Here is a 25,775-nt window from a genome sequence, read left to right on the forward strand (position 1 = left end):
TTCTATTTGGGGGTGATTTTTATTTCGGATTGAGAAGCTACACAAAGAAAGAACAAATGAACATGTCCACAACAGAAGGGAAAAAGAGAGAGAGCTCCCTGTTTTCTCACCCTTCCTAATGCAACAAACAGGCTCAGCCTGAGCCACAGGGCTGCCTTCTCCCCAGGCAGACAGGGAGGACTTTACACCAAAGAGCAGCGTGCTATGCAGTAAACATCTGGAATAGGAATCCACCCCAGGGTCACAGAGCCCCAGCCACAGCAATATGGTCCTTTTTTGCATATATATGCACGCACCTCTGGTCTTTGTAGACATTAAACAAGCTGATAAGAGTCACACAGATCAGACCCATCATTTTAAAGCAGGAACAGTTACAGAAGTTCACAAGCATCAACACAGCCACATGGCAGTAAGGATTCATTCAATGGAGTGGTTACTCTCAGTGCTTTCAGCACCAGGTTTTATCTGAAGGTAGGTACCTTTGTATCAGTAATACTGCGTTGTACTGGAGCAGCAGATGGCAGTGAATTTCAGAGTTCATCCGTGTGTCACTTTGATTAATCAACCAAATGGCTCAGCATATAAAAATACAAGAATCCTCCCCCCTAGTTAGAGTGATTTATGCTCTGGTAGAAATAAAAGCACATACACATAAGAGCATCAGAGGCAGGACTGCTGACAGAAAACTTAGAGGAGAAAGAAAAGAAACTCACTTTCCCTGTCTCCGTTTCACACCACGTCATCCTTGTTCTCCCTCCTGTCTGCAGGGATAACGGAGTCTCTTGCCTTTGGTGCATAGTTATATTGAAAAGCCAAACAAGGCACCTTGTAGGGTAGTAAGGCAGATCGTGTATCTCTGCAGCAGGAGACGCCTTGTGTCTTAGAGGTGGTGCTGCTGGCCCTGAATCCAGAGGACTCATCAGAATTGTTACCCTCACAGAGAGCGAGTGAGCCAGTCATAAAATTGTCTTCATCCCCCCCATAAAAGGAGGTGAAATGGTCTGTGTCCTCAGTCCCATTTTGTGGCATCCCATTGGGTTCCTAAAGAGCTACAACGCATACCACAGTTAATACTTGGGGTACTTCAATGGTTAAGTACAATTATTTCTGTGGGAGCACCAGGGGATTCAGGCACATGGAAATGGTTTCCTTCAGAAAAGACTCCTTTCTGCAATGCGTAACAGAAATCAAGCTGTACTGACATAGCCTACACAGTTTAAACACAGCCTCAGATGTGACAACAGGGAGCTATGAAATCCAAATAAGGCTCTTAATCACTTTTCATCTGACTTACAATATTTAATGGCAACTGTCACAGTGTATTGCCCAACGTTTGGAAAACGTTTAAGACCATTTGCCTTATCCTTTTTCCTGCTCCCTGAAACTGAAGCAGCAAGCGAACATGGCTTTTGCTGATGTGCCCATCTAGATAACAAAGTCTTCTTTGTCCTCACAGAATAATGGCTATCCATGGAGCATACACTGAGCTACACTGCAAGGAGGAATGTGGGTCAGATCCTGATCCAGAGTTCCACTGCTTATTTCTCTGTGCTCGTGGCCAGCAGCCAAGAGCAGCTTATCAGAGCCCCATGCTGCTGCTTACTTGTTGCTCAGTGACAGCACTTCAGCAACACCTGCACTTGATCTCTGCCTCTCCTTGTAACCACTGGCCAGTTAGCAGGTGGGGATTTGCATAGTCTCTAATCCATGCAGGACAAGTGCCTGCAGTCTTTTTGATGATATCCGTATCAAAACACCATGGGAAAGATGCTTCCTTCAAAGCCATAGCTGCTTTATCCATGTAATTAGCCTATCCTGTCTGATCTGCCTGCCATTCTCATTTTCCTTGTACTGCCACCAAGATGACTTGTTTTGTTAGTTGAAAAGCTCCTCCACTGAAACTAGGAAGAAACTAAACTAATAAGGCTCCCCGTTGAAGTATAGAATCCACAGTGATGTCTGTTATTTTACCTACCCCTGGACTTTTATGCCATCCCAAAAGCAGAGCAACTGAGTGACATCAGCTCCCACTTTTCTCCCTGCAAATGCACACACTGGACCTCTGGTCACCCAGTCATCCATGCCAGCACAATGTAACTCTGACTTAATGATGAATACTTCAATTACTTGATTCCTTTCAGGTTTCAATAAGTTCATTATTATCCAAGATTTAGTGCTCCGTGTCTTAAGAGTGCTTTACAAACACTGTGGCTCACTACCCTCCACATTATTGTCTGTGAGAGTGGTACCTGTAAAGCTGGGAATAACAGGACTACTGAGAATATTCTAACAGTAGCCTTGTGCTGGCACACATGGCACACACCTTCACTGCTCACTAGAGCTGATCAGGCCTTGACAGCCACATCTCACAGCACAGAGCAAGCACCTTTCTCACAGTGACAGATGCTGCTCAGCACTCTCAAAGCAACTCTTTAAGTTACCAGGTGTCACAAATCCTTGGTGAGCTAAGGGCAAAGTACATTCCTGAGGATCAGCTGAAACTCAAAACTATGTCCACTGATGCATCAACATATAAAAACATCTTAGAGCACTGCAGGAAATGCAAGGAGGTGAGTCAGTAACTGATAAATTACAGTGAGGAAATTCAGTCCCAGAGAAGAAAGATGAGATGGTCCCAAACAGTCAAAGACACTTCACTGAAATAGAGAAGGTAAAAAAGAAATACGGTCTGAGACGAAATGGGACTGGGCATGGCCAAGGTTTACAAAGCCCTTCTTTTCCATATTCCTGTAATTTTCTCCCCAAATGCAATCACAGTGTTAGAGGATAAGACACAAGCTGTTTGTAGCCTACTTTCTTAAGACGAAGAGGTTTTTCTGACCACAGTCTGCTGTGTATGCATATCCACCAATAATGACTAATAACACTAGAATTTTCTTTCCCGGTCCCATTCCACCAGCACAGCACAAAGGTCTCTATGACGGTAACCAACATTACACAGAAAAAGATGCCTCCAGTAGTCCCCTTGCATTGAGAGAATGTGACTGGAGCTCCTCTGATGAGAAACAGCTATCAAGAAGGAAAAACAACACCTGGACCCAAGTCATACACCCAACAGAAATCAAAAAGTGAAACGACTGCCAATTGCAGCACGAAGGGTAATGGCAGCCCGTTATCTCCAGGGGATGTGGATACCATACGGAAAATACCAGAAGGGATTAAAAGGATCTGTGTTTCCCAAAAGAAAGACTAAAGCCAAAACAAGAAAACCAGTGTTACTTAGATCGAATTTATCTCCTCCTGAAATCAAAAGCAACTGACTAAATATTTCCATTGTACAGTTGAGTTGGGAGAACTCAAACATACACCCAGTCAACAGATGTTGGAGTTCAGTACCATACTGGCACCAGATGCACAGAATGCCAGGGTAAGCACAGAGCACGTGTTACTAGCTGTACCTGTACTGCTGCTCAGCACCTTCTTGGTCAACCCACAGCCTCTTTTTACAAGGCTGTAGTTGAATCTGAATAATCTGTAATCTGAAGTCGAGCAGAGAGCCATAGAAGACATGGCATGGTTATCAAATGCAACGGTAACATAATAGAAAAATAAGAAATGTAATTTCTGACACAGACGATACAAACAAGAGCAATAAGATATTGTGTAAAGCAGTCACTACCCTGCATTTGTGCTTCCACGGACTGTGGGATCCCTCTCACTGCATGCAAACAACAAAAGAATTGGCACCTTTCTAAGTCTAAAGTAGAGCTTTTTGTAACCTTAAAGATTTGTGGCAGGTTAAAAAGACTAGCCCTGAATACTCAATGGCTCATATAGACCCTATGGCACCTGTTTCCTGAAGGAGTGTTACAATTCCTTTGTGAAATTCCAGCTATGGGAATGCTTGACCTTAGGCCCAAATGCTCTGACAAGCCTTACATGGGACTACACGCTCATGCTGATGCAAAACATGGCAATCCACTAACAGGGACTGGGAGAGCCATTCTTAAGAAGACATGTTTACTTTTTGCATTGCTAGTGAAAAACACTACGACAAGTTTGAGATAACTGACCTCAATTTAACCATTTGCTAGGATCTACCATCAGAAAGAACATCCCACAGCCTACAGCATGCTGCTGAAGGGCCAAGGTACAATCAATTGGCAGTCCCACAGGGAAGGGATATCAGCTGAGCAGTGGCCAGGCAGTGCCTGTGAGGAAGCCCAGCCTTTGGACATACCCTTTATGAGTACTTTTATCTGTTGGCAACATCATCTTTGGGGTGAAAAATCAAAACTGAGAAACATTCTCTTCTCAAATCTTGCCGTGACTCTTCACTCGGGTGCTTCCTGCTCTCATGTCCTCAACTGAACTGCATGTGTCATGTCAAGGGAGTGCATCAAAAGAGCTAAATGTCTGATGGGAAATGATAATCCAACTACAGAACCCAGCCCGCAGGGAACAGTTGTGATTTTCAGTTCTCCCCAGATATCCACGTACTGTTTTAAAACCACAGTATCTGGCGTTCTGGTGCAGTCAAAGTTTTCCATGAAACACTAAATATTTGTTTTAAAAAAGAGGGTTGATGAGAACCCTGATTTATTTATTTACTTATTTTTAAACCTCCAACATATTTTCTTTTCCCAAAATACCTTTAATCTGAGGATTCTCATTGCCAGCTACAAAGCCTGCTTCTGGCTTCCTGAGTTGAAAGGAGTTGGGATGACTCTAATGGGAGGAAATGTGAAGTTTCAGCAGATCTCAACCTGCTAAAACTAAAATACTAAATAACAGGCAGAGGGCAGCCCTAAAGAACAGCATCTGCCTCCTTCCATTTTTAAAACATGATGAGGAACAATCAAATTTTGTGGACATGATTATAAATAAACTGGTTAAAAAGAAACTCCACCTGCAGTTTTGCGGTGGGCTGACCAACCCTCGCCTACTTTGTTAGCGCAGGGTTGCTGCACATCATTGAACAGCCAGTAATAACACACTCACTGTGTTGTCCCTCAGACAGATGTTGGCCACAACTTGTTCTGGAGCACCTTTTAGCAAAATCTGTGGAGTCCCTTTAGCAGGAAAGATGCTTTGCAAATGAAGGCTGCTGCTGCTGCTATAGAATTGGAGCTGCCTCTTCCTAGTGCCATTACCAGAAACATCAGCAACCGAATATCTTTTCATGATAGCTTCCTCTGAAGCAACAGGGGTGAAAAACAAGGGGAGACTTATCAGTAGTGTATACCAAAGCAAAGTGTAAATATATGTTGCTGAGTTAACAGTGTGGAGGACTGACCATATTGCACTCACCTTGTTGAAGTAGCCAAGGGAAAGTGCCACAAAGTCAGGGCAAATCTTAGCATATATGCACAGCCATCACTTTGAAACTACCTGCTGACCAAAACGCCAAGAGAAATCAACAGGAGTTTTGCAATGATTGCTGGACTTTGATCAAGTCTGGGGGTGCAAATTCAAAAAACATGTGGTAAAGGAAAAAGGTGGAGTCAGAATCCAGAAGCATCTGGATCAGCCCCAAACAAAGGTTACCATCTGCCATTAAGCACTACCTATCGCCCAGCACCACCTAGAATTAAATGTAAACTGCTGCCAAAAGGATGTTCATAGCAGGACCAAATTCCTAGCAGGAATGGGTGCACAGCTGTCCCAATACTCAGAGATCACTGAACTACCTCAGGTTAGAAATTCACCTCCTTTTTTCCCCTTTCAAGCTAACAGACTTGCCTGTTGTCAGTTCCCATGTGTGTGTTCACATTTTTTCCCCTCCCTGTACAATTTTGCTTGAAAAAGGGGTATGACTTCATTTGTTTGGACTGACCCATTACACAAACATAAGCAGGACATGGCGTGCTAGCAAACGTGCATGTGTGTTTTCATGAAGGGAACTGACTTCTTGATGTTGTCACAGACAAACTTCTTTTAAAGCTATTTATACTGGACCAGACTCCACATATTTTTTTTTTTTTTAGCCCCAGAGGAATTACTTTAACAAAATTTGTGTTTCCTCTGGATTTTTTCCTCTCAACAGCTTGCTAAGAGGGGAGGAGAAAGCCAACCCTTGATCTGCACAAATATCTCCTTTGTCTGGTCCCAGAGTTTGGGAATTACTCACCAAAAGGCAAGAAAGCTGCAATGCAGAACAGGACTGGAACAAGATTAAGAACTCCCTGTGACTTATTCACATATGACACTAAAAAAAATAAAACCAAAACCCACACCCTACTACCCAGGTTATGTTTGATGTTTTTAAGTGATCAGAGAACAGGAGAGGAAGGGGAATGGGAGAAAAATGTTGCTTCATATTGTGTGTGTAATTGTCAGTAAGAGCTTCGAGTGCAGGAACTAAACTTAAGAAACATTCTCCCCCACTGTGGAGTTTCTGAACTGTATCTCCATTCAAACAGCAGTAACTAGCTTACTAATTTCTCGCTACCGTAAGCACGTACTGGGTTGGCTGCTTCCCCATGTCCAACCCATATAAGCCTTTACTAACAGATCTCTTGTAAAACCAGAAGTTCCAATTGGCATTGCTTTCACCTACATGTATATGTGTGTATGTGCAACACATACTTACACGTATACATATGAATTATCAAAATACTTTTACAAAGTGTGTGTTCTTTCTCCCCAGCCCACCTCCCTCCCTTCCCCAAGCCAGCAAATTTCAAAACAGACTGGAACTGAAAATTTTCAAGAGCTGCCCAGCTCTTGCTAGCACTGCAAACGTCTAGGTGCATTAACAAGTCCCTGTTCCACCTCTAAGACGTGTTTGACCAACAGCTTCTAGTTCACAATACTGATTCCTTGGAGTCAGGGTCTGCTGTACTGGTTGTGTTGGAGACTTGTTTTTTGTGGGTTACCAAAGGCGACGTTTCCTCTTCAGACTTGCTGTTAGCAACTGCTTCTACGTTGACTTCTTTTAGCTCCTGCTCCTTTTCTCTCTTTTCTTTTTCATTCAGGTAATTGAGGATACCTGCTCCTAGGGCATCCCCTTCCACATTTACAACCGTGGTAGTTCGGTCCCTGGTTAACATTAAAAACAAAAAAACAAAGTGGCCTTTTAGTTTAAGAGAGTTACAACACAATAAGTGAAGCCAAATTCTTCCCTGCAGTTCCACCAATACTAATTCATAGCACTCAACTCTTATTATTATTTTTAACTAGTACCTTAACTATTTAAAGGTGTCCTTCCAAAAGCAGAGAATGGCTGTATTCCCTGGGTTTCTCGCTACAAGCATCTGTTCCTGTCTTTAGTCCTACAGTGCAATACTAGTGTGCTTCAGGGTTGAACAGAGGAGGGTTATGACTCAAAGAACAATTTCTCCAAGTGCCTCTTGAGAGAGAGTGCCTGAAAGCAGTGTATGCTTTTAAATGATCACATCAAGCTTAATTCACCACTATTTAAAGTGCAGGTATGTTGAATGCTCGGAGAAGCCCTTCCTTTGATTTTTTTTCCAGTATTCTACAAACTTAAAGACTACAGACAGATACGCTTGTTGGAGAAGAACCAGGAGCCCCTTTTCCACAGAGCACCTTTAAGCAATAAGAAATCATCTGCCTGTTGCATTTACTCTCATCATGTACTAGTGGCTGGGTCCCCAGTACTCAAAGCAAGGCTAGGCTTTTCTAGGCTTTCCTTAGTCTGATTTAGGTGGTAAGAAGGTAAATTTAGGCTTTAATGAGGACATAACTAAAATGCCCTGCTCTGACACTTGTGCTGTTATAGTTCAAACAACAGCTGGCAACTGCTTCTGATGAAGGTTGCTTCACACATCTGTTTTCCATCACTATTCAGGCTCAGTTTTCCTTTTCTCCCTTCCTTCTTCGTATCCAACTAATTTCCAGCAATATTTTGAACAAATTTAACAATCCTCTGGAGGGAACTGAAACCAGAAAGAACTGTTTCAATAAAGGCTCAGCTAAAAATACTGAACAGGGATTTTAGCACACCAAATGCTTAACTGAGTAGGGTCCATCTTATTCATCATTCTCCATCACCTGTCATGAGTTTCCCATCTTGCAGACAGCCACACCTAGTAGGTTTTATTTTATACCACACTTTGACTACCCTGAATCATGTTTCCAGCTGAACATACCATGTAGCAGCACATGCATGTGGTCTAAAGTACTTACACAATCCAGTCCACTGCTAGAATCAGGGACAGATCGTTGGTTGGAAGTCCAATGGCCTCCAAGATAATAGCGATGGTGAGGACTCCTCCGGCTGGAACCCCAGCTGCACCCACACTGGATGCAGTTGCTGTGACACTGTGAATCAATATTGTTTCTGGTTAGTATGAGCCCTGCAGCACTTCTCTTCCACATTTACATCACACATTTCCCCACTTCAGGAACTGTAAACAAACTCTACAGCAAGGGGCGCACAGATCATTTGCTTCCCAGGCAAACCCTTTCCTGCCTGCTGAGGCACAGTAATGGATACAGAGTACAGTTGCTCAGCAGGAATCCACAGCAGCTACCAAGGTAACAGCTCTGTCTTTAATAACATGATTGCCCTTTCAGAACGGGAAAAAACAAAATAAAAAACCCCAAATTATTTCTTGCTATGTTAATACCACATCCATTTCCAGGTCATGCATTGGTTCAAAGATGCTGAATACATGTTTTCTTCTCTCCCCAAATGTATAAATGTGAACCATGCCATGCACAGAGGACAGAGTACCCCAGACTAGCTTCACAGCAGGGAGAAGCACAACCCCACTTCAAAGCAAGGACTCTGCTAAAGCTCTGCCCAAGGCATGAAAGCCTGTGTGCTGAGCAGGACTGATGTGCTTTAAGATCTAGTCTCGAAAGTCCACATATGCTGTCCACAGATGCACACTAATAGCACTGTCCCTTCTTTGTGTCTCACCTGCATTCAAACAGCCCCTCAAGCAGTGCACAAGCAATGGACACGAATCACACACCTTAATGTGTGAAGATGTCTGCAACTGTTTTTTCCTTGGGCTATCACTGGATAATTCTCAGGCTTATGTAAACTCAATTCACTATGAGTACATGAAAAGCTAATTTGGCCATCTGTAAAGAAAATAATGTTGCAGCCCTGCCTTAAATAGACAAACAATACACCAAGAAATGTAGTAAGGAAGGAAATAAAACCTGGGCGGGGAACGTAGAAAATGTGAGAAGGTATATGGTAGATAGAGACCACGACTTGTTGGCACAGTGCGGGATTAAAACTCCTCATAAGATCCTCACTGGACTTTGGGCAGTGAATCAAAGGGGATGACGTATCACTGGACCTGGAAAGATGTTCCAGGCATAGAGAGGAGAGAGTCCCAGAGAAAGAAGCAGGACTAAGGAAGTGCAGAGCATAATGGGGGAAAGCACAATGATCAGAAGGGGGACGGTCATGGGTCTGACCTGGGAAACCAGTGATGACGTGGTAGTAAGGGCAGAGAGGTGTGCAGGAACAGAATCTCAGTCTGAAACTGATACAAAAGGGAGCTGGCAGGAGGACCTTTAGGACATCCAGAGGGAAGTTTCCTGGGTAGTGCAATGTGCCACAATTACCCAGCTTACTGGCAAGTGGAGTGGGAGGAGATCCTTAAATAAGGAGAGGAATTTGATGTGAGGAACAGCTTTAAACAGTTCAAAGTCTGTTTCATAATTTAGTTACTCCTCCCAGGTTCCACCTTTTATTAAATAGAGATTCTGGTCAACCTTATAAAGCCTGAAAGACTCCATTCTTTAATCACCCTATAATTATGCTTCATAACAGTTTGCCAGCTTTAAGTCAGAGACGTGGAATGCAAACTGCTAGCTATTAACAGGGAGACCACAGGCTTTAATGCATCTGGGGGCCAGAAGGATGTGGTTACAATAACAAGCAACTTACAGAATGGTGAAGATTTGCCCAGCATTGAGGTCGACATTGTTCAGCTGAGCAATAAACACAGCTGCCATGCACTGAAAAATAGCAGCTCCGTCCATGTTCACAGTTGCACCAATAGGAAGGATAAACCTGCTGATCCTGTTGTCGACTCCATTGTTTTCCTCAATACACTTCATCATCGATGGGAGAGTGGCTGAGCTAGAAAAACAGAGCAAGGAAGAAGTCAAACACAAAGCAGCAGGGGTGCTGAGTGGCAAGTTGCTGTCTCATGACTCTCATGCCTCTAACATGCTGCACAACAGCGTGTCAAGATGGTGATGCCACTTTGTAGTCCCTCTCTCTAACGATAGCGATGTCCCTCCCTGCTGGTCTTCGAGCAGCAGTATTCAACGATCTCCTTGTAAACAGAAAAAGCTTGTAAGGACTCTAATCTCCAAGATGCAAGAACTCACGACCTAACAGTATGCAGCGTAACACAGCTGTGGAACGATAAGCTCTCAAAACACAAAAAACACAGCAATAAATGCAAATATAAATACAGCTGTTGCAACAGTAATCTCTTGGTGTTGCACTATTACCTTCTCAAATGGACAGGCACTGCTGGATTTATTTCCTGCATTATAAATTGCATGGCTTCCTTCACAAACCCTCTCCTACTTCATGTTGAACTCTGCTCCGGTGGAAAGTCAAGCGTCTGCTCCTTTTGGAAATGACTCAAAATGTTTTTATATATTCTTTTATATATTTGTGATCTTTGGTCCAGAGTTAGCCTCTTGGGGAAAGGCTGAATGGCATGCTTGATAATTTGGCAGTCTTTGTTTATAACAAATAAAAGTTGATAAGGCCAGATCTTTGAAATCAAGAATGCTAAGTCACTTTACGCTAGCAAAAAAAAACTGCTTTGCTCCCACAAAATCAGGCTAAAGTTGTTCCAGATTCTGCTGAACTCGGATAACTAAACTTCTCAGGACAAAGTCCCTCGCTATTGACACCTCGCTTTACTTAAAACTGAAAGCTCCAAAGATCTTCTTATGACAAATGCTTTCACCTTTTCCTTCCCGAATTTCAAACTTAGCATCATGCTACACATTACCAATACCTTAAGGAACTGTTTTCAACACCTAATTAGAAGCGTTTTCCATGTAGCAGGCTGCTGAGAGCAGTGAGACTCCCTATGCTCAGAAGCCTCTTTTTGCAGTTTCAGGACTATTATTTTCACCTAAAACTAAACACGCTCTGGCACTAAGGTATAAGCAGTTCACAATGATAATTACAATGCATATCCCCAGATGTGTATATTCCCCAAAGAAACACAGAAACCCACCTGGAGCAAGTGGCAAAAGCAGTGGCAAATGGAGTGATAAGTCCTAAGAGAAAACGATACGGATTTTGACGCGTGGATGCAAAATAAATGAGTGGCAGAATGATCCCTCCATGGATGAAGTGGCCCAGAATAGAGGCGAAGATGTATTTTCCCAGACTGGTCACCAGAAGCACAATATCTTCCATTTCCACAATCTTGCTCCCAACAAGGAACATAATACCAATAGGTACATACCTGCAAAAACAAATATGATCTGTCATTAAGTGTAAAGAAAAAAAAACCTTGAAAAACATGTTCTCCTTTCTAGAGATAACACTAAAGAATATGCCACTCCTACTGAGGGTCAGCACCTACTACACACTCAGATTATACACGTTTGGAAGGCTTGTTTACTTAGTGAAAGGTAAGCGGTCAAACTGAAAAAACAATCTCCCAGACACTCTAAGGGACATCTGGGAAAAAGAAGCAAGGAAACCACACAAGAGGTAGAAGTGCTGGATGAAACTACTGGAACAAGAAACTCTGGCGGTCTTTTAGTGCACTGCAGAGGAAGGGTGTCAAAGACCCAAAATTAAGGTCGCTATTGAAGGGAATGCAGATGTCAGAAAAGAAAAAGCAGTATGTGGCTGGAGCAAAGAAAGGAGTGGAAGAGTGGGGTATTATGCAGTCTGTGATCACCAGCAGAAGTACAAAGTTAGGTCACTAAAACTGTGAGCATACTGGCTAACAATACATTTTGTGCAGGAAAGAAAAAGCTATGCTTATAATAGTGAGCCATACTGCAGAGCTCAGCTAAAGGCTGCTGAAGCACTTGACAAAGAAAGCAAGTAACTTGGCTATTTGCAAGACTAAGCCCAATGACCAGGCTTCCAGTGCCTGCCTCAAGTCAACAGCCACGTATGCACCTTTCCACCTCTCCTATCTAGAAATGTCTTAGGACGTCAGCATTTGTTTGACATTTCCTTTGTCAGAAATGCTTGGAACTGCTCCAGGGGGAAGGGCCACATTTGCCACAGCCACACCTCTGTCCCAGCAGTGCAGCTGGGAACTGCCCTTGCATATGCAGCAGAACAGCTACTAAGCCAACTATGGAAATCACTCCAGCTCCAACCTCATTTCCTTCAAAGCCATACTTAGAAAGTCTGTGTCTGAGCCGAGTTCAACTACTACTTCCTAGCCTGCCTCTACCTCAGCAGGTCTGTAACTCCTCTATTCTGCACCTCACTGTGTCCCAGATCAATGTGAGCATCCTTGCCCTGGCTTCCACTGTGTCCCAGATCAATGTGAGCATCCTTGCCCTTGCTTCCACTGAGCCCCAGTCCTGCACAAGCTCCATAAGCATTAACACTAAACTTGGACCTGTGGGTAGACCCTATCTTTGAAAAGGGAGGCTGAAGAAGAAGATGACAGTTAAGACCAAAGTGTTGCTAAGGATAAGAAAGGCTGTTGAATGGGACTACAAAAGAGCACAATCAGCTTCGCCTCTTGGTGGTATGATTTTACCAATCCCAAAGGATCTTTTGGGAAGTACATGCAGCTTGACATATTTTGGATCAATATTAGAAAGACACAAGAGCTTTGAGGATAGAAAGAGTAGTAAGGGCTATGGTGCACTACAGCGTTGAGAGGAAGCTGCGGTCCCAGTAATCCACAAAGCAAAGGATTACACATCAACTGATAGGCTTGAAGTGTTAGCACTGTAATCAGCTGAGTACAGTTATCAGAATTCACTGTCCGAGGAATTACTTTTAAGAGTAAGAGACATATACTACGTTCAGACTACAATTTTCTCAGACTCTTAGGACTGCAAATAACACAGATCTGGCTGTGCAAAATCAGTTTGTTTGTTTTTTTCCTCAAAACATTCCTGCTTCTTTCTCAGGGGGAGGAAAATTGCTGGAATAAAATAAAATAAAATAAATTAAACAGTCTTAGTAAAGACTTACTCTTGGAAGTGAGAAAGAGAGAAGCATCCTTAGAGAAGCACAAGCAAGAAACAAGCAGTTGGTTGCTAGTATCTCTTGTCCCTGCTTCATCCAGAAGAGCAAACAAAATCTTAGAACAGGAACAGAGACTTAAAGACCCAGAGGTGTCTGATGATGGACACTCAATATTCAGCATTACTGTTTCAGTAGGATGGAGACCAATGTGAGGCTGCTTCCCTTTCTATGCAAAGAGACTTAGATTCTCAGTCAGTCTGTGATCCAAGTGGACACATGGCACTCTGTACTGTTGCATTAGGCAGAGATCTTCTCAAACTACTTAACAGTGAGTGGGGCTATCTTCTGATCTCATTGGGCATGTTTTGGGTCAGTACAAGAAACCATCTGACCAACAGAAAAATTAAGGCATGAACCTACAAGTACAGTCTGGCACCACATTTTGCACATCTGCAGATGCACTCCAATCACACACATCCCTGGCTTTTACAGGGCTACGTTCCTCCCTTGCTCACACCTCATTTACTCACCAAAACCCCACGTCTTTAGGCACACAATGGCAGCTAGCCACAGGCTTATGTTGTTTTGAAACAAAATGTCTTCTTTGCTCTAATTAATAAAAATGGAGTTCAGGACAGAATTTTTAGTAGCTATCTGATACTTAGGCTAGGCATGATTATTTAATTACAGGTCAGAAACAAGTAGAAAATACCCTACAGAGCAACAGCATAACCTCTGCTGTTGTGGTAGTGAGGGATCTGATATGAAAAGGCTGGAGAGATGGATAAACTGTGAGATTCCTGAATTAAGCATAACTGATGTACATGCACTCACCACATAATCCAGGTAACCAAGACCATAGTTGCCTCGTTGAATGAATTAAAGAAGCGAATGAGATCTTCTCCTTCCCTGCCAAGCTTTTTCAGTGCCACTCCTAAAACCAGAGCAAAGAGCACCAATCCCAGGATATTCATCCCTTCAATCTCAGTACCAACGGGGATCTGTAGAGGCAAAATAAGGCTTGTTAGGTGTGAGACTGGCACAAACCCCAACAAAAGGGCCACTTTGTTTTGTTTCTGTGAGCTGACCCAAAATCAACATGCAGAACCTATTTCGGGAAGGACAGCATTTTACCCGAGACAGCTCTGCTCTGCAGAACGAAAATGCATTACACAGTTGAAGGGAACAAAACAAGATCTGGATTTAGCCCTAGTACAAACTTCCCTGGTTCCAGCTGGCATGGATTTACTGAAGAAGAAAAGGGCCTGCCACAACCTTCCCTTATACTCTAATACAATGCATGTGTTCTCAGCAAGGCAAATAGGAAACCTCACACTTTGCTCAGGACAAGTTCCACTCCAGATGTGAAACAATACAGGTACCAGTCACACACATAGAGGGTAAAAGTGGGACAATGGTTAAAAGACTGAAACTTTCTTTAGTTTCCCTATGATAGTAGGTCTGTGAGATACTATGGGTGCAGGTGGCAGGTATTGGCTGTGCTGACTTCCTAGCTCTGCTTATTCCAGTTGTCATTTGTTGCAGACACTATGATATTCTACTGCATGAACAGATGGTACCCGAGAGCTGCTTTCAGTGGTCTATTCAAGGGAATAAACAAAGAGAATCCACCTATCTGTAAAATTTAGCCTACTCGAGTCTGCTCTGCTGCTCCTCACAGCCTGCTTCTTAAGGACTGGGACTCGTTTGGCAAAGCAGTATCTTGCGAACTGAGCAAGCGTTCTCATGGCTTCATAAAAATATAATAGCTTTGACAAATACTCTTTTCCCCCAGCTTGGCAGTACAAACTCTACCTGTCAATGTTTTGTTGTATTTGGAAGGGTTCCTAAAACAGGAGGCTTATGGACAAGCTTTGGTACTGTAGTTAAAATAGACACCAACTCAGCACTAGGAATGAAGACCACATTCTCTGCTAAAAGCTTAAAATGAACACTGAGTAAAGAACTCAGGACACTGATCTGCTATAGATAAGAGTAACGTGCCTGAGATTATTCTTTCCCTGGAAATATAATGCTGAACTCAACTGTCTCTAAGCAACAGGTGGAAACAAGGAACTGCACAGAAAGGAATAAAACATAAGTTAAACACAAAAACATACCAGTGTGAGGGTTAAACAGCTGCTGAGTGGGCATCATGGGGATGGGTTAGGGTCAGATATAACCACCTTAGTGGTCTTTTCCAACCTTACTGGTTCTATATCAGGCTCACTTGATATAAGGCTAATAAAACCCCAGCCAGAAATAAAACGCCACCATAGCAGGTCCAAATTTTTTCCGCCTCAAAAAAAAAAAAAATAGAAAAAATGTTTTTACAAAAGAAAAAAAACACCAAATGGTCTTTTTGCTTTGGTTCCCATTGAGAAGTTTAAAGAAAATAATCAGTATCCAACCGTGCTAAGGAACACAAACACAATGTTTCTGTTGAAAGTGCCAGGTATCCTGACCTGGATGTTACTGGAGCGGGGAACTTCATAACACCACTTACACCAACAAACGTTTTGCAAAGCGTCTCTGCCCTCTAAATTCCTTCTGCTGGAGAACTGCTCTTCTCAGCTCATTAAATGCAGCAGCATGAGCCTGGAACCTAGCAACCCACCACCATTTGGGCTTCTCAAAGCTCTGGTCTCAGGAACAAGGCTAAATAGCAACTGAATCTGCAAGAGGATCAGGCAGCTTCCCACCAGCTGTGTAGGGCATACAGGGACACAGAGTAGGACTGAGCTATAGCTCCATGTGCCCAGCTTGGAACACCATTTCCCTCATTAGAGCAGTTCAGAGCTCTTCCGGCTCATTCAGTTCCCACAAGTATCGGTCGCTTGGCCTTCTTCAGAGCCAAAGGCTTGCCAAATTTTGCCTCAGGAAGCTAGAAGAGGGCGAGGAATAGTAGAATCTCCAGTCAGATACAGGCAGGACATGTGGTTTCTCACCTTTCATCTTACCATTCACAGTGGCCTACCGTGCATAAACTGGCCAACCCATCTCAAACTCCCTCACCTCATCACTCTCCAAAATGAGAACACAGAGATTACTCCTCTCTTGTCCTCAGAGATGTCTCTCTCCATCCAGCACTGCCATCTTTGCTACTGCTTTTCTCCAGGCTCTCACACTTATGAGCCCTTTAAGCCAATTTCTTGCAATCTGGGGACCAAGGAGTTCTTGATGACAAGAGAAAGAACTCTGGTTCACTTTATCCACTGTCATTGTGTCCAAGCTACCTTCAGGTTGTGCTGTCGCTTTCTTCTTCTTGAGCCAATTTCTTTGAAACACATAGTACTTCCCACCACCTGCCATAATTTTCAGGAGCAATCTACTGTATTCAGGGAATTTCATCTCCTTGCAGCAAAATATGGAAGAAGTCCAGCAGTAAATCCTGAGCAGAAGATCCTCTCAATCCCAGCTTCTAAAACTGGCAGATGCTGAACAGCCTTTTTGTACTCTAACAGAAGAGTCCATCACCCCAAAGGAGCTGCCAAACCAAGCAGCATAGTGGACATCAAACAAAAACAGCTTTAATGAGAGCTTTGTTGCTGGGTAAACTATAGAACACGCTATTGTTTGCTTGAAATTATGTGTCCTGGTAGAAAGATTGACAGACCTCTTCTGATCCTTGAATCCCTCTGAAGAGTTGATTGTTTTTTAGATCTTAAAACAAAATGCACATTAAGGAAACAACTGCTGACACTGAACTAACCCAGGAATAGGTGGCTGAAAAGATAATGCAGCCATGTGATGTGAGGAAGAAGAGCAACCAGTAGTTTGTGTACTACTGCCACAGGAGGAACTCAGTGTCTCTCACGGCCTCCCGGTGAGAGGATGTAGCCATAAAAGCTAGGTAAACATGAGGGAGCATGTGAAAAAACAAAAAGAATGTGGCTTAGCAGACATCTACGTGCCCTTCTACTCATATCATCAGCAACAGAAGGCAGTGCCTATTAGACAGAAAAAAAAAGAAAAATCAATAGAAAACTTCGTTAAGTATTGTTGGTATGGAAAAGGGTAAACATTTCCCCTCTTTGATCAAATACACTGCTGATGAAAGAAAACATTAGATAGGAACACCAGCTCACTTCTCTGCAACGCAAAATCTATGGCTATGATAGTTAAACTATGTATTAGCCAAGAACCATCCTCCTCCCTTCCAAACTTAATTCTCCTCTATCCATAAATAACACAGTCAGAGCAGTACTGAAGCTAACAGAACTGAGATACTGCTTCTTTTTCTTCCCTGGAGACAGGAATTGAAGTTCAGATCTGGTTCCACTCCAAGAACTGAAAAAAGTTCTGGAAAAGTAATAGGGGAAATGACATTTACATCATAACCACAGGTGGACACCTGTGGGAAAGTCACAACATCATTTGCAGTATTGCATCAAACTAGTCAGGTAAATGAAAAAATGAAAGAAACTGGAAAACAAACAAACAAAAAAAAAACACTTGCATTTTATTAAATTGCCAAAAAATAAGTTCTTATCTCTTGAGCAAAAATTACAACTTTCCAAAGCATTTAACAAATGCTCAACAGCTGAGCCTGTGCCCAATGGATATGGCTGGCCCCAGTCTGTGCGCGGTTGGCAAGAGCACAACTTCTGCCTAATCTTCAGTTGACGTTGAAGATGAACAGGAGTCTTATTCACCTTTCCTTTGCTCCAGCTTAAACGAACAATAACTCCACTCTGTAAGCAACCACACTTGGCCTAAGTGCATGTTGTTACAGCCTTTCATGTCAGAATTGGCTTTAGCAGCACAAGGCTGCATGGGCATGTACTGCCTGAGGGTTTAATGGCATGAGAAGAGAAAGTGTGCTTTTGGGGTCACATGGCTGCTCTGCAGTCATTCCCACATACCCGTGGCAGAGGGGGTGTGTGTAGATCTGGGTTAATATGATTTTACAGGCATGGGCAGAACCTGGACAGATGCAGCTGCCTTTTTCCCCACTGAGACTGCTCACCATGCAGTAATAGGTTTATAAGCAAGGACTGATTTTCCCCTGCACAGCTCTTGTTGTGCCATCAAAGCCACCTACCACCCTGGCTGCGGAGATGGGAGAAGTTCAGACCATGAACTGAAAGCAGAGTTTGGAAACAAACTGCTCTGCATTGCCTGCTCACACACCATGTGTGGAGAGAAGGTAACGAGGCCAGCACATCCTGCACCAACAGACTGGCTCCAGAGTCCCACTGGATGTGCATAGATTGCCTTTTACATAGACTGATAGAACCAGAGAGCAAGCCCCATCTGAACCCCTACATGACAAATACAAACACTACAGAGGACATTCCCTACAGACTTATAAATCATAATAAAAATAAAGCAGTATATCTGGTGTCTCACACAGTCAGAGTGAACTAAGAGATATAAAATAGCCTTCAAAGCCATTTCCTGTCACAGCTGTCTTCCCAAGACCCTACATAAGCCTGTTTGGAGTGAGGTGAAACACTGCAGGCAAGATGCTGGGTCAGTTTTGTAGCACTCTGTCTGTAAAGTGAATGTAATTATTACTGGATCTATAATATATTGGCTCTGGCCAATAACAAAGATGCTTTATGGCCCTGTGCTGCAGGAAAGATTCCACTAACAGACTGCTGCAAGACCTGTGAGCTGCATACAGAATACAAGTCCTCACTGCCTCAGCAACACCTGTCCTGTCCATTCAGTGTAATTTTCACTATACTGCAATAGCAGCCTACTTGGGATGTTCTGTCTAAAACTCGTATCCCTTCAGGCCACTTGTTACTAATTAAAAATCACACACACCAAGAGAAAATTCTCAACTTACCTTGCCTTTAATGAAAATAAAAAGGTCATTTTCTGCAAATTGTTAAGGGAGGGTAAGGTGTAAAGGTGAGGTGACATTCAGTCAGCCTAATTGCTACTTAATTTCGAGGCTAAAGAAAGTTATTATGAAATTCTAGGCAGAGGGACTAATCAATACTGAGATCAAGCAAGGCTGAATCTCATTTTCAGGCTACATGGCCTAAAAACCAGGTTCTAAGCACCAGCTCAGTCCAGTCCAACTGTCTTATCCATCACTGTTTCCCTGTGCAACTGCAGGTAACTCATCTGATTTGTGGGTGTGTCTCAGTTCCAGACAAGTAAAAGATTATGAGGTAGTAAATTGTTATGGCTAAAAACCACTAAGAAGTGACCTTACCTTTTCCAGAGTGACATTTCCAGAGGTAGTGTTTCTGAGCACTATCTTATACTCTGTTGCATACTGCAAGAAAAAAAACAAACAACAGCTCAGTGTTTGTCGATCAGATTATTACATGACTGCATCACCTACATTTCACATAAAGGAGGTTACTATCAGGAACTTCTGCTGGAGATCATACCATGGAAAAAATGAACCTGCTTTGTTCAAGAAAGGAGAGTGATGGCATATAAAGCTCCTTCACTGGGTGGGGACAGAGAAGTGCCCTGTGACACTTCTCTGTGAACTCCCAGGTTTGGGAGCAGACAAGGGGTTCCCCTTTCCTCTACCCTGTTCTTGCTCATGCATCATGCTGTTGCATTGCCTCCTGTGGAAGGCAAGTGGTGTTTGCACTATTCCACTATTAGAAATGGTGAGAGAGACACTAAAACACAGCCATGTACAGCTCTGCCAGCAAGCCACGGCACAGTGTAAGCTACTGGGTGCAAAGCAGAGAGTTGCCATCATTGCCCCAAGCAGAGCTCAAAGTGGAACAGCCTACAGAACATTTCTGGTGGAGCTACAAAATGCAGGCCATGAATATGCCTCTTTTTGAGGAGCATTGTTCAAAATCACCCCACTCACTATGGAATTGCTATGTATTACTACATCAGGTGCTTCTAACAGTCCCAGCCATCAGATGTAGTATGACTTTTGATATTTTCTACACCATATTTATATGATTTTTGTTTGGTTTGGCTTTTTAACAGCAAAAGTCACTTGGTCTGCCTGCAGTGTACCTCAACACATCCAAAATTCACACACATTATTCCTTACCGTTCGGAAAGCTGCAGCAACAAGATTTGCAGGAAACAGGTTTCTGTAAAACACAAACAAGAGAATGAAATGTTTTTTCAGAGAGCTTCTAAAATGAATTCCTTGAGGTGCTTTACTCTCAGAAAACTCCTTTTGCAAAGAGAAACACAGTGGCATTGGTGAGGTATGGACTGCAGAAGACAGTCTGGCAGCGTGGAGCTCGTCACTTCTCCAACAGCATGAGATCTCCACATTTCCTCTTGCTCATACAAGAAGTCCCTGCTCATCTCCAAACCCCATTTAGGTTGGAAATCGGAGCTAATCAGACACCGTGCTATTTAAACACATCAGCTACCCAACCTGGCTTAGCCACACCAGCTGCAGCAACAGCTTATGAACTATAGGGTCAGGCAGATTTTTAACAGTACTCGCATGATTATCATTTGCCCACAGCATGACCACAAAGGACAATCCAATCAGCACAATTCAACTAAGAGAACAGCGTAAGCCCTCAACGCAACAAGGTCAGCCTCCCTGAGCACCAAGCCAAAGCAGAACAGGGGCCAGAGCCTTCTGCAAGCACTGAAGCAGTTAAATGGCATGGATGGAAGCAGCGGCAGCTCAGATGGAAAGCTGCAACATCTGAATTCAGCAGTGCCATCATACAAACACAAATGGAGCATCAGGTCTGTGCAGAGGACAGTGTGCAAGCTGACAAATGCTTACACTGGGTGCAATGTGGACAGAAAAAAATGATTAACTGGGGCATGTAAGGAAAATGTTGCTGGCTTCTTGTATTTTATAGTTCAGCAGTTCTTTCTACTGCTACGCTTCCTTTCTCCCCCTGCAGTGGGTAAAGAGCATGTGTTCCCCTGGCCAAACAGCATCTTGTTTTGCTGGTTCAGAAAGCAAAATGGGAAGGGAAGCAATCAGAATACTGCTGTTCAGCTTTTCTCTTTGAGAACAATCTGGCTTTTGAAGGAGCAAAGATGACCAAAAAAATAAGAGATGGGAAAACTAGCAGAAATCAAATTACTTTCTTAAAATCAGCATTTCCATCCCAACAAAACAAAACCACAAGAAGCAACCCCAAAGGCTAAACAATATGCTGCACCAGTGCTTCCATACGGCCGAGGAACCAAAAAGCCCACAATTTACACTGCATGCCAGGCATGGGCCCCAGTAATTAAACACTGACTAAGCAGCAAGCATATACTTATGGCACACACTGAGTGATGCCAGCAACCCTGCTACATGAAGGCAAGGGGCAGGTTCTTGCTTCTTCCAACATGGAGCAGCATACAATGCTATACAAACATGAGTATATCACTGTCACTCTGCCTTATCCTTGGAGCATTGCTCACTGCACTTGTTTCTGAGAACTGAAATAGCATTTCTGACAGTTGATCAAGCTGTACATTTGGATTTTGGTTCAGCGGCCCAGGAGGACCCAAAGTCTCCCTTGCATTGTGTGTTCTGTCCAGCCCAGCTTTTAAGCACGCCTGACTTCTAATTTGACATGTAAAGAAACAGTTTGCTCCTCTTTGTTTCAAACCCTGAAGTTTAACAAAGAAGGTGCTCCAGGTCATAAAAAGCAATCATCAAATAAACAGCTTATCACAGAGGCACAAGTCCTGCACAGACTATGCTCATCACTCACTAAGATCATTTAGTGTGCAAATTAAATTAAGCCTTAATTACGGGTGAGTCAGACCACAGGTTTTCAGCTTCATTGCCCAAGACAGGTTTGTTCAAGAACACCACCCCAGTGCCTAAAAACAGAGGCCAAGATGCCACGGGCTTCACCTGCCTGGGCTCGTCTGTGCCCACAGGCTTCACCAAGTGTGTGCAGCCAAGGACCGCAGGAAACCACACTTCTGTCCCTATAGTCAGCAGCCACAGGTGAGCTTGAGGAGTCGCATGGGGAAGTGCAAACACCCTCCTGGCCAGGTGAACCAGCAAGCAGATAGGGTGTGTAACTGTGCATGCACATTAAAAACGGGTATCTGCCAGTCAGTGTTCTTGCACAGACCAAATCTTAAGGTTTCACGCTTTGGATGTGGAGTTTAAGGAATCAGCATGGTTCTACCACGAGATTGCTGACTACTGCTGCTTGTTTCTCACAGTCCTGCCACCACAGTGCCCCGTGCTATAAAACACGGTCAGCTCTCCAAAGCAGACTTGTGCTATTGCAAGAGCACACCCACATAGCAACCCTGAGTCTGTGTGATAAGGAACCTTGCACAGGGTCTGTGATCAGGCAGCCCAGGGCTATGACACAAATAGTGCAGCAGAATGATGCAATGTAGCAAGACTTGACATCATGGCAGCGTGCACCAATGCTCTACCCACCCCCTGCAGACACCCAACAGCCTTCATAGCCTAATGCTGAAGTACATGATAGAGGGAGACTGCACACCTCTTTCTGAGCTGCAGACAGCCACAAAGAGAGACAGACCACCAGACAGCTGTCATACAAAACAGCTGCATCCTGGGGCTGGAGCAGCAGCTGGGCTGAACAACGAGATCTCCATGTACCTGCACACTGCCCAGTACAGGAAAGCACCATCTCAAATCCACTTAAAATAGGAACCACATACAACAGTACCAGCTGCAGCTGGGGTTTGCATATTTTGTTTGGCTACTGTAAAGAGCAGCATATAAACGCTAAAGACAGATACATTTTGCCATGCTAGAGCTCTTACAGAGGGGAAATGGGGTGATCGCTCTTCAACAAAGCGCAATATATCCCAAATGTGCAAGTGCAGCTTCCATCCTTACCAACTTTGATGTTACAATTAAATTCCTCTCTTCCTTACCTTGTGGCTGGCACAGGAATTCTTTTGTTGCATGTATAAGGGATTATTATTAACCACTGTTTCTAAATGTTTTTTTTGCTAGAGCTCTGCAAACAGCTTTGCTCTGGAAGCAAAACCATGAAGGGAAATCCAGGCAAGCAGAACAAAACCCTACAATAACACCCGTTCCTCTTCTATTGCTTCTTACACAAAGGTTCCACTTTTAAGGCCAAAAGTCTTCTGTCAGAAAACATTTTTCTGATGAAGTCTGGACTAAATGAGGTGAATATGAGGAAAATATTCTGAGCCGCTTTATCTCCTGTTTTTCAACGAAATCTTCTTAGTGCCCACAGACAGTAAGTTCACTGCCATCTGAAAATCTGCCAGAACACATCACAGCTTGGACTGCTCTGCTAAGTGGCTTTCTTAGTGGCTTCCTTTTTCCTTCTTTCTCAGGATTTTCATTCACTACCACATGATTTATTTCTTTCTCGTCTGCTTTATTATAATACCTTTGTGGATGTACTTCACTTGTCCTGGGCATATACATTATTTTTGAGTACATGCCACTGCTTTAACTCAAAGAAACTTGAGAGTGTTACTCGCTTACAGCAGCTTTTTGATACTTCTCTGCCCTAAGGGCGCAGTCTGTAACTACTTTGCCTGGGTGATAAAGCATGACTGGGACAAGTCAGTAGTAAAAGGCAACTACCAAAGAACTAAAGAAAGGAGTAGAGAAGATCGGAAGCTTTCTACAAATAATATTCGATAAATACACAGGGTAGGCACACAAACAAAAAAGCCAAGTGTGTGCTATATACAGAACTGAGTCAGCAATCCCTACACTTTGAGTGAGGAACCAGGCTCAGAAAATGGCAGAAGCAAAGGCAGGCAGTGACATTCACTATTTCTCCTTTTTCTGAGAGCACCCCTGAGTTTCAGCCATCCAGCTACAGTACTGTGGTCAGTGTGTCTCTGTAACTGGAGCTGCTCCCAGCCACTGCTTAATTCTAGTTATCACTACAAAGGTGACATCTCCCCCTCCTTTCCTAACAGTATAGTTTTGCTCTGTTTCCAGAGCAGGACTTCAGAGCATACTCTGCGACTGCCTTCACAGATGCTGCTTTGGGTGAGTCACTGACAAACCATGATTCGAAGCAGCAAGTGCTACTGGAGTGACTGGTGTCTGAACAAGAGCCCAACTTCCCTGTAGTCTATCCTGGCCCTCAGCTCTGCAGCCCAGCCAGCAAAACACAGCCTCTGCTTTTCCTTGCGCTAAAGTTCCTGTTTGCCTTCCCTCTGGCTCTGACGGCACTAGGAGGTAATCCATAGGCTCGCTCACAGCGTTGTGGGTACTCCCTTTGGCAGCCCAGCTGGTAACCTCTGGCAGGGAGACAGAAAGGGCAAGAAGGAGCAATAAAAGGAGCAATAAAAAGGAAATGCTGCATACTCATCCCTCATCCTGAGGAACACTGACTTACTGCAGGAGGCACACATCTGGACCTCCGTGTACCTATAAAAAGCAAATGATGCTACACCCATCCTGCTCACAATGTTACCGCTAGGGTCAGGTTAAAAACAAAAACAGAATTCCCAAACCAAAGCCAATCCCATGGTTTCAAAACATACTTTCATCCCAAAAGGAACGGCACCGTCTGAGACCTTTTCTTCCACTGAAAGTGTTGTAAAATAGTCTGTTGAAACGTTCCTTTTTGATGAGTGAGACTTTGTATAAAGTTACATCAAAACATTGACTTCACTAAGATGAAATGCCAGGCTCATCCACTGGAAATTTGGACAGAATCAGAAGCTCCTCCAAAACTGTTCAATTTCATTGAATCAGCAAATAAAAATCGAAGCCAAAGCAAAACTCTGACCCTATTTAAACACACAGTCTTGACAAGTGCCCATCAGAAGTGTGGACAAATCAATACAGATTCTTGCAAAATATTTGCTCTTGCTTGTTCCACAGCCCTCTGATAAAGCGCGATGTGTTAGCTGGTGACTGGTGGTGTGCCCTAGCCAGTACCTCAGCAGCAGCCAAGTATCCAAATGACCTCCAGACATAGTTGTGACAGTGGAAAGCAATGGCTTTGGTTGCTCATTATTGAACTTCCTGAAAGCAGAAAGCATCTGCATCCCGAAAAGGACAACCTGTGTCACCTCTACAGAAGCCAAGGTAACTCTCTGACCCACAGCTGTGACTTAGTCCAGCTTAGCGTGTTTTCAGTGTGGCTGTGGGACTCAGATTGCCCACCTGTGCCTTCCTTCTGTCTTCTATCTGAAAGGATCCAAGCAGTGAAGGTTCAAAGGACACAGGGAGCCTCTGACACAACCGAAAATAGTTTCCTTGCACCTGATAAGAAATTTGAGGAACAAAAGCCAAACAGAAAAGCAAAGAGCAGGGTGCTGCACGATCCACGTGTGCAGACAGCAATGTTTCTGCCCTGCAGAGCTGAGGTGCCCTTAATTGAAGACAAGGCTTCAAGAACCGAGATCAGCACTCAAACCAAACTACCCACGTTTTTCAAAAACAGTTAGGTTAAAAAGAAAAAAAGAAAAAGGAAAAAAAAAAAAAAAAAGAAAAAAGAAAGCAGGAATTTAAAGGGAGAGGTTGGTATTATTTCCAGAAGACACATAGCTCATTCCATCCCCAGATCCATAGAGATTTGTGTTAAGACAGAAGCTTTAGAGCTGATGACACAGTGATGGCTCTCTATCCCTAAAGCTCCAAGAGAAAGCTGAATTCAAAGGTCACCATGCATGCACTGGGGGAAGGCCCATGGCCCTTTGCTTTTCAGAGGAAATCACTCAACAACCTGAACACTTTACCCAAGTCTCATCACTTTGAGTGTTCCTTTGGGGCACCACTGCACCTCCAGCAGAACACTTCTCAACCCTCCATCTGCAT

At 43.5% G+C, this 25,775-nt stretch overlaps 1 protein-coding gene across 1 annotated transcript in view; it reads right to left on the bottom strand.

Moving 5' to 3' along the window:
* SLC1A4 (solute carrier family 1 member 4) overlaps window positions 1-25,775 on the bottom strand; it is a 27,179-nt gene continuing 1,404 nt past the window's right edge. Inside the window, exons 2-8 of the mRNA XM_015856532.2 lie at window positions 20,088-20,130; window positions 19,272-19,334; window positions 13,934-14,100; window positions 11,160-11,393; window positions 9,839-10,033; window positions 8,113-8,247; window positions 1-7,002 (exon numbers count right to left, since the gene is read on the bottom strand). Coding sequence (XP_015712018.1) covers window positions 6,768-7,002; window positions 8,113-8,247; window positions 9,839-10,033; window positions 11,160-11,393; window positions 13,934-14,100; window positions 19,272-19,334; window positions 20,088-20,130 — 1,072 coding nt within the window. The 3' untranslated portion in view covers window positions 1-6,767. The remainder of the gene's footprint in view (window positions 7,003-8,112; window positions 8,248-9,838; window positions 10,034-11,159; window positions 11,394-13,933; window positions 14,101-19,271; window positions 19,335-20,087; window positions 20,131-25,775) is intronic.

This window comes from Coturnix japonica, chromosome 3 (genome assembly GCF_001577835.2).
Source record: "Coturnix japonica isolate 7356 chromosome 3, Coturnix japonica 2.1, whole genome shotgun sequence".
Lineage (NCBI taxonomy): Eukaryota > Metazoa > Chordata > Aves > Galliformes > Phasianidae > Coturnix > Coturnix japonica.